Genomic DNA, 20,105 nt, shown 5'->3' with positions numbered 1-20,105 from the left:
ACTGTGTACTGTAGTCTTCTTCATGGGTAAATAAGGCATCCCCCTGAAAATAAGCCCTAGAGCATATTTTGGCCTTCAAAAAAAAATAAGACAGTGTCTTATCATCGGGGAAACAGGGTAAGTGTTTTTCCCTTCTCTCTTCCATACCACTATATTTATTTCTGACCGATCATCTTTTTTCTTTAACCTCCTATTTTTCCCTGCCCATCGCATGTGAAAAAAATTAACAAACAATCTCAGTCATTATATGAAGAGCAGGGGGTGAATGGCAGTATTCTCTTTAGGGCAGCTTCAAACCTGTTTAGGGATCGAGTGATCCCACGTAGGTCCCGCATCTGACACCTTGCCATACACTTTCCTGGGGTCATTGAGGGGTCCCAGTAATGTTCACTGCTGCTACCATTTATTCTCTATGGGGTTACATCAGAAGAAGGTACGTGTAGTGTCTCCCCAGAGGGAGCAGTTCACTGGTGTGAGGAAGCGGTATCTGCACTGCAATCTCATAACCAGTGTCAACATAGCCTATGAGAGAGATGCCATATACTTCTAAGTGTCTCACCTAATGTTTCATATGTGGGAGGGGTAGTGATTTATGTATACACAGCAGTCATGGAAAAAGAAAGCCCTTCCTATCTGAGCTTACATTTTTAAACTCAAATGGGTAGGATTAAATGTATGATTACATACCATGTGGGAAGAGATATATAAAACCAAGTAATTTTCTTTTGTGAATAATCTTTTAAACTAATAATTTATTTTAAACCTAAAGCAGGATTTTTTTTTAAGTACCATCAGTAGATAAGGAGTTCATTTCTCTGTGATATTCCACACTGCATTTAGTTAAAAATGAACTCAGTCAATGTAAACTTTGTAGTCACCAAACAATGACCATTGTTCAGGAAACACAGGAGCTTGTTTGATAGAGAACACAGTGAATAGAACACTTGCTTATTAGAACTGAAACGTTTAGTGGAACATAAAACTTTGTGTAATATACACTTCTACATTGTGTTTGATTAGTGACTTTCTCCTGGTTACTCCTCCTGGTGAATTACCCTGTGGTATTGTTAAAGCTTAGTTATTGTAGTTACATTCAGCCAGTCCTCTGAATGATTTGTATGTGTGTGGATATGTGTATATTTATATACAGAATGTAAGGTGTTCTATGTATGTGTGTGTCCTAAACAGATGTGTGTTTGAGTGTACAGTCTATTGTGTGTCATTGTATGTATGGTTGTGATTGTTCATATATATATTTGACTCTAATTTCAAAAACCGCCTTTCTACAAACAACAAACATATGAAAAGCGATGAATGATTTAAGAGCAAACATATCTTAAAGTTACCACAATACTCTCTAAGGTTCACTACTTGAACCAAACCCCACTTTACTCACCTGTCCCAGTTCCCATAAAGGGTGGTGCCATCTTTTTTCTTCACTTCTTCTTTGCAATCTTCAGCCATCTTGATTGGGCGAGTCAGAATGATGTAACTGTGTGTGCTGAAGTTCATTCATTCTTGGCACGCATAGAGAAAGCCATACATTCAAGTTTAATGTATTCTTAAGTGGAATTTTTTAAAAATATTCTTTGCCTTAAAAGTTAAACATGATATACCAAAACCTAACATTTTTGTGGTGTTAATCTTCATTGTTTGATGTAATATGTTAGAAGTGCATTCCTGTGTGTTTATGCATATTATCTTTATTTTTGTACACAGGGTCCATGGAGCCACATTAGGTGTAGGATCCCTTCTCGCTGGCTTCGTAGGAGAGTCTACCATGGTTGCTATTGCATCTATCTACGTATACAAGAAACAGGTAAGGAAAATTTTACTTTGAATCAGGCACCTTTCTGAGTCCTGCTTTTTGATCATCTTACAAATGTTAATGTAAACCAGACCTGCCCTAATTTCTTTAGGTAAAAAAGATTGCTGAAGTACAGACACCCTAGGGTGTCACTAATAAGGTGTACCCTTGTTAGGCTGCATACACACGTGCAATAATTGTCATTGGAAAAGATCTTTCATGATCCTTTCCAACGACAAACTACTGCACGATTCATGAATGAGCGCTGTACATACAGCACCATTCTGCTCTATGGAGGTGGAGGGGGAGAACAACAAAGCGGCACCCTGCTCCACCCTCTACCCCTTCACTTCTATTAAGATCTTTTGTTTCCATCATCCGTGGATCCGCCTGGATGGTCGTTCGGACTATGGACCACGAGTGCTGTACACACGGCAGATTCTCATTCGATATTCGCCCTGAAACGATTATCGGACGAGAACCATTGCAAGTGTGTACGTAGCCTTAGTCATTCACTTGTTCCCTGTGTTCTGTGACACAATATTGTATCATACAGCAATGCTGTCTTTGGGATTAGGGTCTCCTCTTTTCTAATACCAAGTCTTGACTGTCATCAATTTATTAAATGCTGGATAAGGGAGCGGTAGACTCCAATACAGTTCACTTTGATCTTAGTCCAGGCGTTATACAGGAAATATGAGTTGAGTTTTTGACTACCACAAATACTTGCGGGCACAAACATGGTACTTAGCTTTAACATTGTTACCAACTCAGGAAAAGAATCATCTACTTAGAGGATCATCCACTGCTTTAGTTGTGTTGATTTGGAAATTCTTGTTCTGTAGTCCCCTCAAGATATGTTACCAACTTTCCATCAGCAGTGTTGGAGCATTTAAAGGACTTAAAGTATAAATAAATAATAAAGCATTGCATTTTTAACTTTGGATATGGATTAGTAAACCTTACTACTGTATGTGTCCCATTGGGAAAAGTAATCATTACTTCCTGCCATGGAGCCAACCCATAAACTTCCTCCAAAGTCATTGTAAATCTTCTTGGATTTTAACATGTGGTGTGTGGCATATGCTCATTTATTTCTTAAGGACTCCTAGGAACACACCCAAAATGGTACATAGTCTATTTTGGGCCATGCCTCTATGTGATGTATAAAATGGTAAGGTGGTATATGCACACTGCTCAAAAAAATGAAGGGAACACTTAATCAACACATTATAACACGAGGTTAGGTTCACTTAGGGGATATTAATCCTAAAGGAGATTGTGACTTAATTACCTGCTTTGTTGCAAATGGAATTGACAACAGCAAGCCAACCCCCAATGAGGGAATGGGAACCATTTCTATCTTCTTGTTCTTCCTGACAGATTTTTCATCAGTCTGATAATTTGCTAATGTCCTTGTCACACTGTAGTGTACCAAACAATGTGTTTGGGAAATGTTTGGATGACAAAGGCAGAAATGATCCACCAGATCTGAATGCAGTGGAGACATTATGACACAGTGCTTTTGACTCCACCAAGTTGTTCCCCAGATTGTCCACATCATCAGAATTATTCCCAGATGTCAGGAGTGCATACAGACACAAGAAGGATCAAACACACTATTAAGCCACATTGTGGACATTGTGTTTATAAAGCAGGGATTCTGACATTCCCTGAAACATCCCCTGGTGGAAAATCAATTACTTCCATTGAAACATGTGGACCTGGAAGATTCTCCACCAGGAAATGTTTGATGGAAAGTCTTATTCTCTGCTTTATAAATAGAACCCTATGAGTTGTAATGAAATGTTGTAACGGAATGTAAGTTCAGTCATTCTGCAATTTCACTTTCATATTTTACTTTAAAGTGTTATTTTCAGTCCATCCCTGGACTTTTGGTCAATGAGATCTGATGTGTGATTTCAGCATTCTCCTTTTTTTGAGCAATAAATATTGGTGCCATTGTTTTTCAGTTTCCTTTCTCAATACAGCATTTTGTAATGGAGTATTTGTAATTAAATATTCTAATTACTTATCTGATAAACTACCTGTAACCTAGGAAATTTGTGCCTGCTCATTTGTGTCTGCATAAATGGTGAAAGATATCACTTGCTAAGATAAGAAGATGCTTTAAAATTTGACTGCTTCCCTAATTCAGATGTAACTTAACTCTATTAAAAAATCCAGCATACACTGCCTCTCTCCTGAATTTGTGTGGCCTGGCCATGTGCAGATTATGCATGAGTGGCAATCGCAAAGAGGTTTAGGTGATTCCGGTCCTTTTGTTTTTCATCAATAAAATGTATGCCTGAGCAATGCACTTTGCCAACATACAGTTAGGTCCATAAATATTTGGACAGAGACAACTTTTTTCAAGTTTGGTTCTGTACATTACCACAATTAATTTTAAATGAAACAAGACTTCCAGCTTGAATTCAGTGGGTTGAACAAAAAGATGGCATAAAAACGTGAGGAACCAAAGCCTTTTTTTTTTTTTTTAGTAATTGGACAAATTAAAAAGCGGAAAAAAATGTTCATTTCTAATACTTGGTTGAAACCCCTTTGCTGGCAATGACAGCCTGTAGTCTTGAACTCATGGACATCACCAGATGCTGGGTTTCCTTCTTTTTAATGCTCTGCCAGGCCTTTACTGCAGTGGCTTTCAGTTGCTGTTTGTTTGTGGGCCTTTCTGTCCGAAGTTTAGTCTTCAACAAGTGAAATACATGCTCAATTGGGTTCAGATCAGGTGACTGACTTGGCCATTCTAGAATATTCCACTTCTTTGCTTTAATAAACTCCTGGGTTACTTTGGCTGTATGTTTTGGTTCATTATCCATCTGTATTATGAAACGCCTCCCAATCAATGTGACTGCATTTAGCTGGATTTGAGCAGACAGTATGTCTCTGAACACCTCAGAATTCATTTGGCTGCTTCTGTCCTGTGTCACATCATGGATAAACGCTAGTGTCCCAGTGCCATGGCAGCCATGCACGCCCAAGCCATCACACTGCCTCCGCCATGTTTTACAGATAATGTGGTATGCTTTGCATCATGAGCTGTTCCTCCATTCTCCATACTTTTTTCTTGCCATCATTCTGATAAAGGTTGATATTGGTTTCATCTGTCCAAAGAATGTTTTATCAGACCTGTGCTGGCTTTTTTAGATGTTTTTTTTAGCCTTTTTTAGTCCAGTCTAGCCTTTTTATTCATGAGGCTTATGAGTGGCTTGCACCTTGCAGTGCACCCTCTGTATTTACTTTTATGCAGTCTTCTCTTTATGGTAGACTTGGATATCGATACGTCTACTTCCTGGAGAGTGTTGGATGGCTTAAGGATGGCTTGTTTCACCTGCATGGAGAGCTCCTTTGACTGCATGTTGTCTGTTCACAGCAAAATCTTCCACATACAAGCTCCCCCTCTCAAATCAACTCCAGGCCTTTTATCTGCTTAATTGATAACGACATAACGAAGGAATTGCTCACATCAACACATGAAATAGCCTTTGTGTTAATTGTCCAATTACTTTTGAGCCCCTGAAATTAAGTGATTGTGTAAAAAAAAAAACAAAAAAAAAAACAGGGCTTTAGTTTCCCACATTTTTACGTAATCTTTTTGTTCAACCCACTGAAATAAAGCTGAAAGTCTGCAGTTCAACTGCATCTGAGTTGTTTCATTTAAAATTAATTGTGGTAATGTACAGAACTAAAAAGTTGTCTCTGTCCAAATATTTACGGACCTAACTGTATTACGTACCACGAAGTTCATAGTCACTAACCACTAACATACCACTAACTGAGGGGCTGACAATTTAATGTCCCTATCATGGTTAAATGTTGTTAAAACAGTCTATATATAGTATTGTGCACTTTAATATTATAACGTTTACCACAATCAAAGAGGTCTCTAGTCTCATTTTTTACATTTTTAAATGGGAACTAAAGTCCCACTTTAAACTTTAGTGATTCAGGGAGGTGGTTATTGCAGAAAGTTTTCCACAAAGTCAGTCTGTAAGGAATATTCAATTTATGTTTTGTTGAATCTCCATGCCCTAATATAATATGAGAGTTTATACTGCGAGAGGAAGACTGAATGCATGAGCTGGGTCAAGCTGGCTTGTTTTATCCTTCAAAGCTGCTTAAAGTATCATGTAATTTTAAAGTATAAAAGATAAAGAATGTTCAGACAGCTGCAATCGTCAACCATTTTATGATCATTTCAACCACTGAATAATAACTTTTACATTGTCTGCACTAGATGGTGATGGACCGTCTACATTTGTCTCCCTTAAAATGTTATACTTTTACTGCAGAATGTATACATGCAGACCTGTATTTAGACATGACAAATGCCTTTGGCTGTTTAATAAATACGTTAATTTATCTGATTTTTAAGATGTTTATTCCTAGTTAAAAGAACCACTTGTAACCCTTTCCTTTTGTATACTAGAAAAAGAAGAGCGATACGGAGACTGCAGTGGAAGGCGAAGATTCGGCAATGACCGATATGCCACAGTGTGAGGAGTTAACAGACATTGTTGAGATGAGGGAGGAAGAAGAATGAACAGAATACTGGGACATTTAGTGCAACAGAAGACAAAGTCCCTCCCTGTTAATGGTCTTTAGTCAATTTTTATTTTATTTGTATGAAAACTTGGATTCAGAAGGCTCCAGCTTTAGCATACTAAGTATGCTTACTAGAGAGAGAGCCTGACAGAGGCTCCGTGCTTTACAGATACCACACCTTTATCTTCACAATCCATTGATATTTTTTATCAACTTAAATATGGAAAGACTTTCGATGCTCACTACAACGTATTGTTGGATTATCATCATCTGTCAACTAAAAGCATCGGCGTCTGTTTCTGCTGTTAACAATGTTAACAAAGCTTCCGTCCTTCCCACCCTCTTATCTTTTCCTACGCTAAAAAATGGAAATGAATTTTTGTGTTTCTCATGTTTACTCATGATATGGTTACATATTGTGAAGCAGTCTAAAAGGGATTTACATTGAGCTATAGTGTATTATCAAGCTTTATTACTAAAAGCTTTTATATAATTGAAACATAGGAAACAAGTTACCTATTTCCCTTTATATTGCATTGCAAAGGACATGGCTACACATAGGTTTTTGTTGTGTTTTTGTGTGGTCATAATTGTCCTATGATATATTCCTTTCCTCTTCTACAGCAGTTTACTAGGACCTACTACACGGAACAACAATCCGTGGAATATTTCTGAGTGATTGCAGCACTATGTAGTCATGTGCCTGCAATAACATATATATATATATATATATATATATATATATATATATATATATATATATATATATGGAACCAATGTCTAACAGGACATTTGTGAGCCACAATAGCATAATAACAAAATGACACGTGTAGCTGTGATATGTGCATGATTTTTATTTATCATATAGTTTGTTACTTGACTTGTATTACTAATTAAATAGGTGGTTTATCTAACATTTATTAGGTCTAACATATTCACCTTTTTTCATAAAGTGATTTTTTGGGAAAATTCATTGGAACTTAAAGAAATGTTACTTAATCAGATGTTTGCTTTCAGTGCTACATGTGTCATTTTTACAAAAAGCAAAATCCATATTTTAAAAGTTTAGTAAATGGTAAAACATGCTGCACAACATAAAGCATTGTATAACATGCAAGAGATGTGCCATAACTGTTCCAGTGGACCAGTGGGCCATGTCGGTACTAAATCACTTTGCTAAGTCTAAGTCTACGCGGACTGTTCTTCCAGCATTTAACCTGGTTTAAACCAGGTTAAAAATTCCCATTCATTTCAATAAGCCAGACCACATCAGGGAGTTTTCTTGATAGGCCGTAAAAAAAAATTAATTCTGCAGTTTTTGGAAAGGGTTTAATTCTCTAAAGCAGCGGTCGCCAGCCGGTGGTCCGCAGCTCTGGCCAGTAAGAAGGACCCCGCTGGGGTGGTGCACCGGCCAGAGCCATGAACCATGTCTCCTGTACAGATTGTAGGCTCGGGGTTTGGCAGGTTGTGTCTCTGGACACAACCGGCCCACTCTCCAGTTGCAGGCTAAGACCTGCGGTGCGAGAGTGGCCGGGTTCTGGCATCATGAGGTCACTCTGGGGGAAGGTTCCTCCCCTTTGAGTGAGACACGGCTCCCTGCACATGTGCGGTCTGGAGTCTGTGCATTTAGTGGTCCGTAGGTCCGAAAAGGTTGTGGACCACTGCTCCAAAGCACCTCCCAAACACCCAAACACACTCTTAAATGCCTTAAAAACACCTAAAAATGTTCTAGACTACCCCCCAAAAAAATGATTGGGTGTTTTGGGGCATTTGGGAGGTGTTTTCTCCTATTCTAACTATTTTCTGCCAAATATCTCATACAAAAGTTGTATGGACATTTATAGGTGTTTAAAATTTAAAGTCAGTGCAGTCTTAGCCTAAAGGGTATGTGCACCAGTTTGAAAACCTAGCTGAAATTCTACAAATATAAGCTGCAAAACACTACGCTATAAAAATGTAATTATTACTCTGATATGTCTGTCTGTTACTCCCCTAAATACATAGAAGAATTAGTCATTCCCGCATGATATGCCTATTTTGCTGCCATGTGTATTTCAGACTTTTAGATTAGAGGATTGCACCCACTTTGTTTTCCCAAGACCAAAACAAAGTTGTTTTTTTACACACTATATCATACTATTTTTTTTAGTGCCATAGGTTATTTTTGGGTAATTGGTCCTGCATGTCTATTATGTCTTTAAATTACATATTTTATTACATAAGGCAGGAGAATATCATGTTAAGTGCTGTTTTATTGCTTTGACTACACTAAATACATAAATAGGGTCTATTTATTGGTTGCTATGGGTTTCCACGCACATGCTTCATCTTTGCGCAGCCTTGTTAAATAAGCCGGATTCAGTTCATGTGTTAGCACTTTAGAAAAAGAAAATATTATTAAAGTTGTATATATTTCTGAAGACACTGCAATACATTTTTTACTATGAATCTCTTGGCAAAAGAGTGTGGTATAAATATGCTTATCTTACAGCACATATCATGTCTTTCCTAGCTACACTGACTCCATGTTGATGCAACATGACTCTTTCCAATGGAGCCCCAACTTCCTCCTGGCTGTATAGAATTCAATATCTTTCTGGACAGTGAAGATAAAATGGAATATTTTTTTTAATGATATTTTTTTCTCTGGGTACTTGACTAGAAATATAATCAACATTATTTTTGAATATTTGTGAATATATTTAAAACGTGTGTGGGATAATGGCTGGACAGTTCTACTTTTAAAACTTTAATACAAAGTTAAATAATGTACTTGGATGTGTTACAAAACACAGTTACTGAATGAACATACAACTGCAAGAGTGAGAAGCATTTTATGTAGAGATTAAAGGGAATACAATAAAATATTTAAACTGAAATACTGAATACTGGTAATATATTTTGTGTTTGTGATATTAAAGTATATAAATATACTATTATTTCACATTATTATACTCTTGTATCCATACCATCTTGTTACTGAAGATATTTTCTAATAATAAACTGGATTCATTTTTTGCCTAGGAATGAATATGAACTTTGCTTGGTCATATTCATATATAGAAAGTGTTCATTTGTAAATGGGTATTGAATGGCTGTGACAAGTTAAAACATTTTATAGTTCTAACTGTAGGTAGATTGTAATGTTTAAGGCTTAAAGCATATGATAAAGAAAGTGGGTGAGGTCTTTTTGTGTTCTTTTATATTTTTGTTTTCTGATGTGCTGTATTAGAACTGTTACGCTGGCCCTTTACAGATAGGGGTCCTTCACCACAGATTTAGGACCCCTGTACCCTTTAATGTAGTTCCATTCTGTCTGAATAACACATTTTTTCAAGGAAAGATATTTACATGAAACAGACGTTGGCCGGATGGCTTTTAGCCTAGGGTTCTGTAGTGCATCAAGGCTAAACTTGGTTGAGATGGAAAAAGTCTCTGGGGGCATATTTCTTTGCTGGATCAGAGGCTGTCTCTGTACACAAGTGCCGGGCACTAATGTAACTTGAAATGTCGCTGCTAAGGTTTAATGTCCTTAATTACACTGTCCGGTCATGGAAAACCCCTATTTAAAAATTTGCAACTGAAAGATAAATACTGTGGCCTTCTTCAGACTTATATGTGAGTTGTGTTAGGCAGCCCATTCACAATTTAATGGTATGTTAAGAATTCTTTTTGCAGCACAACATTCTGCTTCCCAGGAGTGCATTGGGGTGCAATTCACATAAAATAGATGTTATAAGCCTTAAGGTTGTTTACCTTAATGAGTTTCAGGTATTCTATTATGTAAGGATCATTGGGCCTAAGGTAACACCAGCAGGGCATATAAGTCTTAAAGCAGAATTAAAGTTGTCAGTGAGAGGCAAACTTCCGCCATAATCGGTAAGTATGCACAGCAGATTATACTTGTCGATTATGACACACACTCCGTGCATTCGCCCTGCAGTGATGACAGATCCAAGACCTGCCATCTTCACCCCTGGTTCCACAGTGGTTTTTCAGGGAGATAGCGATCCTCTTCACTCCTTGGATAATATAACTCCTACACAATGCCACACACAGAGCTGAACTCCTATGGTACAAGGTTCATGTGCCGTGTAGTTTAGAGCTGAAACAAAAAGCCACCAGGAGCTAGGGTGTAAGTTATTTGACAGAAGAGATATTGTTTTTTTCCACTTTAGGCCCACTTTAAGCTCACATTGCATTTTTGTAGTGGTGAGGTGGGGTAGGGTCCTATTCAATTTAAGCACATATGCTGTGGTGGAGAACATTGTTTTATTTTTGTGGAAATCTTTTTTGTGCTTTCCATCAATTTAGAAAGCACAGAATTAGTATATTTAAAATTAAGGTCAGATTTGGAGTTAAAGGTACTATAAACTAAGAAGAGGAAGTTGAAACTTTTCCATACCAACTCCACAGTCCTGGTGGGAGTTGCTCTGAGCTCACAGAGTTGTTTTAGTGACTTTACAGTGTTTGCATGCATTATTCTGGATGTTTGCCTATATAAAGTCCTTTTGACATACTACAGTACTGCAACTTGATCTGTAACTACAGCAACAGGTGTCCATTCAAGCAACAAGCCTTATAGTGTAGCTAACATACTGTTGTAAAGAAGAGGTGAGCAAAGCAGATCGTTTTACAGTACTGTGACATTTACTTCTGCGTAAACTGTAATGCAGCATAGTTTGTACTTAGAAATGTTAGGGTATAGACTTTTAGGCCAAGTACACACACGCAAATCTGTTCTAATTTTGCTCTTGACCAACAATGTTCTGATCAGTGATCTTTGGGTCAAATATTTGAAAACACTGCACACTTATGTACAATATTCTGCCCCCTCTGATTGTTTTTATCAGATATAACGTTATTGGAACTCCACCAGATGAACACTGTAGTCCCTACACCAAGGACAATTTGTGTACCTTAAATTAAAAAGACCTTATCTTGTAAAAAGAAGTCCTGCAACATAAAAGTTTGAGCTACACTGAGTTTAGGCTGCATTGCCGTTCTACCAGCTATGAGTAGTGTTGTGTTCCCCTTAAAAAGAAAAAGTATATTAGCTGGAAATGTGCCAACCCCAAGATAATTGCATATGTAAAGAGAGACTATTAGAGAGACTAGTTTCAGAACCTATTGAAGGGTAGACGTTATAGAACAAGGAAAAACAATTTTTTTTTTTTTTTTGCAAACCATGCAACGTTTAAATTAAATAGTGAATGAAATCTAGACAAAGCTTTGCTATGAATCAAAAGTATGAGTGTTAAACGGTCCAGGTAGAATCAGGTGACAGAATGGTAGCTAGGCCTTAAGTCCCAATTCATTTTGCCGATTAGCTTCTTCATGGAGATCAAGTGGCAACTACCACCTTTCTGAATTTTTAAGATGATAATTTATTTGGTCTTGTTACTGCATAATATTTAAGTATACAATATGAATATTGGATGGTGGCCACCTTCATCAATGGCACACAATAGGTTCGGATTTATTACAGCTCTCCAAGTCTGGAGAAGACAGACTGTCATGAAAACCTGGTTTCACCTACGTTCCTATATGATAAGTCTATCCTCTACAGTTTTGGCAAGTATTTTATTAATCTGGCCCAATTCACCTAACCACATGTCTACTTTTAGAGAAGCAGAGGCTGTGGAGAAGGAGCATTTCTTTGATAACAATGCCATTTGACCATATCTTATGTACAAAATATTATTCATTCTCAATCCAATAGCACTGATGCCAGAGACAATTAGCATAATAGAATAGAAGTGAACGGTGGCACCCTCTATGATATTCTTAGTACAGTTCTCCTTTAATACTTAACCTATTGTAATAAGCCCCATAACACTTGTATGTCCAATTCAGTTTTGCCCCCAAAACATCCCCTCTAAAGCATGTTCCAGTTTTTTCTTTTACCTTTCTTCTGTAACAAAAGAGCTTTTCTTACTCCTAGGAACTTCCTGGGGTGCCTGTTGATATATGCAAACCTCCAGAATTCAATATCATAAGAGTCACACACAGATAAGGTAAATTCTCGGGAATCATAACAAAGAAAGGAATGTAGCCATGAGACAAGGGACAGTGAAGATTTGGGATAGGGCTGACAATACTAGCGGGGATTTTAATGCAGAAAAGGCACCATGTTTTTGGCTAGAATTGACTCTCAGGATTGTATTTCAACAGCCATTTTTCTGTGCTTGCATTGGAATAAAAACATTAGGGCATGTGGGAGTAATAATGTGTAGAACAGGGGTGTCAAATTCAAATACACAGTGGGACAAAATTAAAAACATAGACCAAGTTTCAGGCCAAACTTGAAACTGAAAAAGTATTGCTACTACAATTTCCTGCCTCAAGAAAACAGTCCCATGCGGGGCTTAATGTTATGAGTGGCTGGGATTCCCTCTTCACTGAAATAGCAATGCTACTACAATTCCCTGCGTCTATAAAACTGTCCAATGCATGCATAAAACAGGCCACGCATAGGCAGAGAGGCTGCTGATCTATAGACACGAGTGATGCCGGGAATTGTGGTAGCAGGGCTATTTCCAATTCATATTTAGAATTCCATTGGGGGGCCAACAAAAAGGACATTGCAGGCCAGATTTGGCCCGCGGGCAAGAGTTTGATACCCCTGGTGTAGAACCTAATACCCAAGCTTTTTTATGATTTCTGGGCATCCTCTGCTTTATTATACTCCCTTATAACGGCACTTTCAATGACACGAACAAAAACCAAAAAAAAAAAAAAACCTAAATGACTGGCATTTTAACTAAGAATGTCACCTCTGAAATTTGCAGCTAAACTTTGGTATATACTATGTACCTAAACCATCAAAACATATTTAATTGTGACTTGTATACACACAGTACAGTATACTATGCTATGATTTGTCCCTTCCCAGTCAACAGATATGGGATCATCTATTTTTCTATAAGCGTATTTACAAATTTGTTTATTCTCCACTTACTATTAAGACACTGGGTCTGATTTATTAAAGCTCTTTAAGACTACCAGGTAGACCATCACAGGAGAACCTGTGTGATCCAGAAAACCTGGAATGGATCTAGCCCAGGATTGAAAACATTTGCTAACGACAAAATATCCATCACAGGTTTGCTGGATCACCCAGGTTCACCCAGGATGGTATACCTTCTCCAGTCTTGGAGACCTTTTACTTGTACTTTTGATTGTACTTGCTAAAAGTGGTAATCCTGAGTCACACGCTGGGTCGCTTAAAAAAAAAAAAAAACACCTTGCTCCGTGCACGTCCTTCCTCTTTGATCTCCAGCCAGTGACTGCAGGGACATTCTCCGGGGTTTCCCGGTGACGTTGGTGCGAGCGATGGGCAGGAAAATCTAATTTTGTATTGGATTCAATACAAGTAGGCGGTCTTGAGTCCAATACAAAGAAATCTTCAAATAATATATATATTACACAAGCTACAGTACTATCTGTTACTACTACAAGCTACTAGTAACTATGTTACTTTTTTAACAGATATTTGTAATTTTTTATTTAAAGTTTATTGTTAAAAAGTTATACCTAAGAATTATAGGCCTACAATGTAAAATAAATTTCCATGAAAAAAAATGTAACGCTTTTTGTATGGAAATATGGAGAGAATGCTGGGGGGGGGTTACTGCTTGAATACTATTGTATCTGAAAACGTGTGTAATATGTCTAAGTTTTATAAATGAATGCATCAGGGTGAGAAGCCTCAGGGGCTGCTTTAAATTAAATTCTCTAAAACAAGACCAATGTAATGACAATGTGTTCTGATAACTGTATGCAGTTACTACATTTTCGATTCCTATTCAGCAAATTCACCTTTTAATACATCACATGACTTTATACAGCCAGAGAAATAAGTATTGAACACATAAATGTTTTTTTCAAATAGTACATATATTTCTAATATAGACATGAAATTTACACCAGACGTTGGTAACAATCCAACTAATCCACACATACAAAGCAGTCAACACAAATATGTTCATAAAGTAAGTTATGTGCAATAAAGTGGAATGGCACAGGGGATAAGTATTGAACACATGACAAAAATGATGCCAAAAAAGGCATGGAACGGCAAGAAACCTGCTGAAAGCTGGTTTAGTCCTAACTGATGGTCAATAACAAGGTTTCTCATTACCCGGGTATCCCATGATGGGTAAACGCAAAGAGCTTTCTCAAGACCTTTGCAACCTTATTGTTGCAAACATACTAGTAGCATGGTGGCTCAGTGGTTAGCACTCTGGCCTTTGCAGTGCTGGGTCCCAGGTTCCAATCTTGGCCAGGACTCTATCTGCATGACGTTTGCAGGTTCTCCCCATGTTTGCATGGGTTTCCTCTGGGTACTCCTGTTTCCTCCCACATTCCAAAAAACATGCTGTTACGTTAATTGGCTTTCCCCCAAAATTGACCTTAGACTGATGTATGACTATGGTAGGGACATTAGATTGTTAGCCCGAGGGACAGCTAGTGACATGATTTTGTACAGCGCTGCATAATATGTCAGCACTATATAAATACAGTGTAATAATACTAATGGCATAGATTACAGACATATTTTTAAGCTTCTGAATGTGAGCACCATTGGGGCCATAATCGAAGTGGAAAGAACATCATTTCACCCTAAACCCTTCGGCCCAACTAGGTGCTCCTCGCAAGATTTCTGATAGAGGAGTCAAATGAAAAATCAGAAGAGTTGTCCAAGAGCCAAGAATCACTCACAGAGTGCTTCAGAAAGACCTAGAATTAGGCACAGTTGTTTCAAAGAAAAAAAGTAATGCAAACAACATGGCCTCCATGTACCCTGACACACCACAAAACACCATTGCTGAAAAAAAAAAAAAAAAAAAAAGTACATTGAAGCTCTTTTAAAATTTGCTGCACAGCATTTGGACAAGCCAGTGAAATACTGGCAGATCATAGTCTGGTCCAATGAGACAGAAACTGAACTCTTTAGATAGAACTCTTTAGTCATTGCATAGACCATGTTTAGAGGAAAAACAGCACTGCACATCATCCAAAAACACCATACCAACAATAAATTTGGAGGTGAGAACATCAAGGTGTGGGGCTGTTTTTCAGCATTTGGTATTACAGATTGACAATCAAAAATCCAGTCACCTCCAGACTTGACAACCTCCGCATTTTCGAAAATTACGAATTTTTAAAACTTATACTTACCTCCACACACAGGCCAGCCTTCCTCTCGCAGCACCTCACGGACATCTAGCACAGTAGCAGGGAGCAGGGAGCATGGACATCTCAATGTGCATTTAGTGTAGTAAGCAAGACCTAACGGCTGTTTCTGCAGAACAGCACCATGAAAACATTAGTGGCCAAACTGTGTACTACAGTACCTGTATTGAAAATGCGATCCGAAATTCATGCCGGGAAACTGAAGGATCCGGATTATCGATGGCCGGATTTTTGATTGTCAACCTGTAGCAGACTTCATATAACTGAAGGAAAGGAAGAAAAAGATAAGAATGTGCTGCCATCTACCAGGATGCTGCATATGAATTGAGGGTGGACATTTCAGCAACACAATGATCACAAACACACAGCCAAGGAAACTCCCAGTTGGTTTCAGAGAAGGAAAACAAAAGATGGTGGAATGACCAGTCAATAACCCAGGCTTGAATCCAATTGAAAATCTAGGGAAAGAACTGAAAATCAGAGATCACAGAAGAGGCCCCTGGAACCTTCGAGATTTGAAGACAGTTTGTGTGGAAGAATAGACCAAAATCATACCTGAGCCATGCATGCGACTAGTTCCAGGCTTTTCTACTAGTTAGGCTTTTCTACTAAGTAATAAATACATTTTAGTAAGCGTGTTTAATACTTATTCCAGTGTCCACTTTATTACACATAACTTACTTTATGGACATATTTGTTTTGATTTTTTTTGTATGTGTGGATTACTTGGTGTTGTTACCAACATTTGGTGTAAATTTCATGCCAATAGCCATTAGAAATAAACTTACTGAGAAAAACAATGATGATTTTAATACTTTTTTTCCCTGCTTTTTTTATTGATATTTTCTCTTCATTAATATGCAAAGGAACCAAAGCAGTAAAAGTGAGCATGGCAGGAGTTTTTCAAGATAAACCAGAATACTGCTTATGTTCATAACATAATATCAGACAAAAGAATAATTTCTATAGTAAATATGATTACATGTATTTCTCTACATATAGTTCGTTATCAAAGTAGAATATTTCTTTAACAATAAGACGAAGACATACCAAGTCAAATCCTTTAAAGACCAAGTACTGCTAACTAAACTAGAATTTAATTTGAACTATTTAGGTAAGAAGAGAACGGTCTCCAAAATCAAACAAGTTTATATGCAAAAGCATCAGTGGAAATCACATTGGAGTCATAAACCAAAAACTGACATCATATACATATGTATGTATGAATAGGGCATCCACAAAAGGTTTTTATTTTGCGTGGATTCATTTACAGAAGTAACAAAATACCATATATAAAGCAATCAGAATCATTCGGAACTCTTTTCATCCATACACCTACTGTACAGTCTGTACTATACCAACCTATTATTATCCCTTGTGTTCTTCTGAGGAGGACCTGTGGGGATCCCCAAATAAAAGCAGTGACAAGTTCATGTAACAGCACAGTCTTAAAACAGTGGCAGTAGCAATCCTTAACATAGCAGGAAACAATATCTATAGACTTGTTTCTTCACACATTCTAACTGGAACATTGTAATGCCGGTCATCTTCCGTTATGAGAGTTACCACAGGCCAGTCTGCCTGGTCGTCTGGATATTGTGTAATGAATTCATCCGTTCCATATTTATACAGTCTATATACTTTTATGGTGTGCTGTAATGCATATCCAAGAAGAAACATTTCAACCTAAAAAAAAGGCAAACAAATATATGATAAATGAACAAAAACGTATATCTAACCCCAAGAACAAAATTCAGTTGCGAGTAAAAAATTTAATTACTTGCTTCACGTATTCTGCAGCTGCTGCACAACATTTCAAATACAATATGAGAAGATTTCATAGCGCATGCATTTGTCAATTCTGTAAAGCAACTTTTAAAGCAATTACACAGATCATGAGCAGAAGTGGGAAACAGCTACACTAGAAAATCTACTTGAGACATTTTCTTGACAGATGTACTGTAATACAATGCACAGAGGAAGATTTATGCCATTTGCCTTTGTAATATTATTTACATTATTATATTATTACAATATTTGTTATCAGATGTTGCTGATTTCTTTATCCTCCTTCAGTCACTTCCTGTCTACATATATATATATATATATATATATATATATATATATATATATAGTGCTAGGTCTTATTTTCGGGGTAGGTCTTACTTTCGGGGAAACACGATATATATATATATATATATATATATATATATATATATATATATATATATATATATATATTTATTTGGTTTGGATATGCTTTGGGTAGCCATGGGCAAACTTTAGGCTGTAGCATGACTGAATGAGACTTTAATATTGCCTCCTATTTACTCGGAAATAATCTTCTGTAACATACATACATGTATTAATTCAGATAAGGAGTATAAGATGCTATAAGTGCTTTCAGATATATTAAACAGCCTTTTTCTAAAGCTCATACACACTATTAGCGAAGGACTGGGCAAAATCATGGAGCAAAGCACTATCTACTCCCTTAAAGGAAACCTGTACCGTTCCTAATCTACCAGTTTTCATAAAAAAAAAATCTATATATCTATTTAAACAGCATGAAAGCCAAATAACTAGCATTCTCAGAAGTTAACTCTGGCAGCCTCTATATTCATTTGATACTGGTTTGCCTTAAAATTCAAAACCTGAGGGAAGTCCTTTCCCCATGTCTGGCCCGCATACTGCTTGCAAACACACTTTTTTTTTTTTAGTTTTGTCTTCTTGTCATTGGAATGGATCTTTTACGATCCATTCCAACGACAAAAAAAACTTAACGAGTGCTGTACATACAGCGCTGTTCTGCTCTATGAAGAGGGGAGGGGAGAGAACAACAGAGTGACACCCTGCTGCACTCTCCTCCTTTCACAGTTTTTTATGATTGTTCATCGATCCACGAACGAAGTCGGACGAGTGCCATCTGACACGTGTAGGTAGCCTTAGATACTAATTTGTTTATTTTTTTTTACCAGGGTAGAATTGGGTTTGAAAATAAAAAAAATGGATGGGCTAAATCCTATCTGTATTATGAAATCTCTCAGATCTTTCCAGACTTATATAGCACTTACATAATTTAAACTATGCCTTTACCCTTTTACATCTATAAATTCTACATTTCACACTTCCATCCTACATCTTTCATTCAAACATCTTTAAATTATGACAATTTTAAAGTTCCTCTTCCAATATTTATTAGTTTTCTTTAATGCATGAAACCATTTACATTCCTGATGGCACATGTCAGTTGCCCACTGTCTCCTGTTGGCTTTACCCATCCGCAACAATTATGTGAATTTAAAACCAACATTTATATGAATATAAGGAAAGTAAATGTAAAATGTCATCCTGATTACAACAAACACTACCAACACTAATTGAAAACCTAGTACCTACAGTTCTCTTTTAGGGGCAAAATAAAGCACATGCTCATAGATATGTTCATGAACATGCTCATTTAACTGCATTTGCTGTAAAGAATGAAAAAAAAGAGTTGCTAAAATACTTAATATATCAAACTTCCATATATAATATTCTTTTAAAATTAGTAAATTTTGCCATGGATCTTATGGATTGGATAAGAATTTCAATGCAAATGAATTCTCCACTTTCATATAAAAATTGAAACTTACCAAAAACCTGGGTATGATAGTCATAAATATATGTATATTTTAAATTATTATGATACTGCAAACATCTCCACAACACTCTAAAAATCTTTAAGATCACAGATCCCTAGTGGTTCTTTAGTCCTCAAACTCCATGGTCAGTGGGAAGGTTGTCACCTAAAACTGACCCGTGAGGCACAAATTGCTCATTGCTCAAATAACCCCTAGCAACCTCTGGAGGAGCCCTGGGTAGATTGCTGGGCACAGTGTTTTTGTACCATTATTTTGTTTCTTTTTATGAAATTGACTTTTTAAGCAATTTTTACACACTTTTGTTTATTCTGTAGATTCATATTCCTGTTTAGTCTATGTGTATAGTTTATTTTAATATTCTCTTCAGTGTAATTCTCATCTGTTCAAAGTAAGTAGCACACAGCAAATGCAACCCATGGAGATGGATGAATTGACAATTAAGGAAAATAAAACTGAAATCCAGCAGCTCCTGCATGAAGTCAAAGCTTACCTTCTAATCTTGCACAGTACAAATTTGATTTATATATACTCTGGTAAGAGACACATTTCTACCATCAAACAGTCAGCAAACCTGAACAACATATTTATGATATCCCAGACAGCTGTATAGTAAAATACTGTAAACACATACTGTTCGAAAATTGGATCCACTTAACACATAGTAAATGTGACTGGAAAGTCCCATTAGTGGAGCACATTTAAAGTACATATTTTCCTTTTTCATTTTTATTTGCACTTATAAATAATAAACCTTCATGTGATTTTCACATCACCAACAGAAAATTCAATTTAAAAAAAAATACAATAAAACTGGTCGCTTTGTGGAAGAACATTTCCACATTAGCTATAGCAATTTTCTACACCAAGTTTAAACCAATGATATAGGAGTACAA

The 20,105-nt window shown here is 36.9% G+C and overlaps 2 protein-coding genes across 5 annotated transcripts in view; one reads left to right on the top strand and one right to left on the bottom strand.

Moving 5' to 3' along the window:
* The window catches only part of ANKH (ANKH inorganic pyrophosphate transport regulator), a 75,045-nt gene extending 65,648 nt beyond the window's left edge, over window positions 1-9,397 (top strand). The window contains exons 11-12 of the mRNA XM_072411855.1: window positions 1,720-1,819; window positions 6,255-9,397. Of these exons, the coding sequence (XP_072267956.1) occupies window positions 1,720-1,819; window positions 6,255-6,368 (214 nt within the window). The 3' untranslated portion in view covers window positions 6,369-9,397. The remainder of the gene's footprint in view (window positions 1-1,719; window positions 1,820-6,254) is intronic.
* A 7,388-nt stretch (window positions 9,398-16,785) lies between these two features.
* Window positions 16,786-20,105, bottom strand: part of OTULIN (OTU deubiquitinase with linear linkage specificity) — a 30,428-nt gene continuing 27,108 nt past the window's right edge. For all 4 annotated transcript variants that reach the window (XM_072411853.1, XM_072411850.1, XM_072411854.1 and 1 more), the window contains one exon: window positions 16,786-17,254. In XM_072411853.1, coding sequence (XP_072267954.1) covers window positions 17,063-17,254 — 192 coding nt within the window. In that variant the 3' untranslated portion in view covers window positions 16,786-17,062. The remainder of the gene's footprint in view (window positions 17,255-20,105) is intronic.

The sequence above is a fragment of the Pyxicephalus adspersus genome, chromosome 5 (genome assembly GCF_032062135.1).
Source record: "Pyxicephalus adspersus chromosome 5, UCB_Pads_2.0, whole genome shotgun sequence".
In the NCBI taxonomy this organism is placed as follows: domain Eukaryota; kingdom Metazoa; phylum Chordata; class Amphibia; order Anura; family Pyxicephalidae; genus Pyxicephalus; species Pyxicephalus adspersus.
This window is presented reverse-complemented; position numbering and strand designations above follow the sequence as displayed.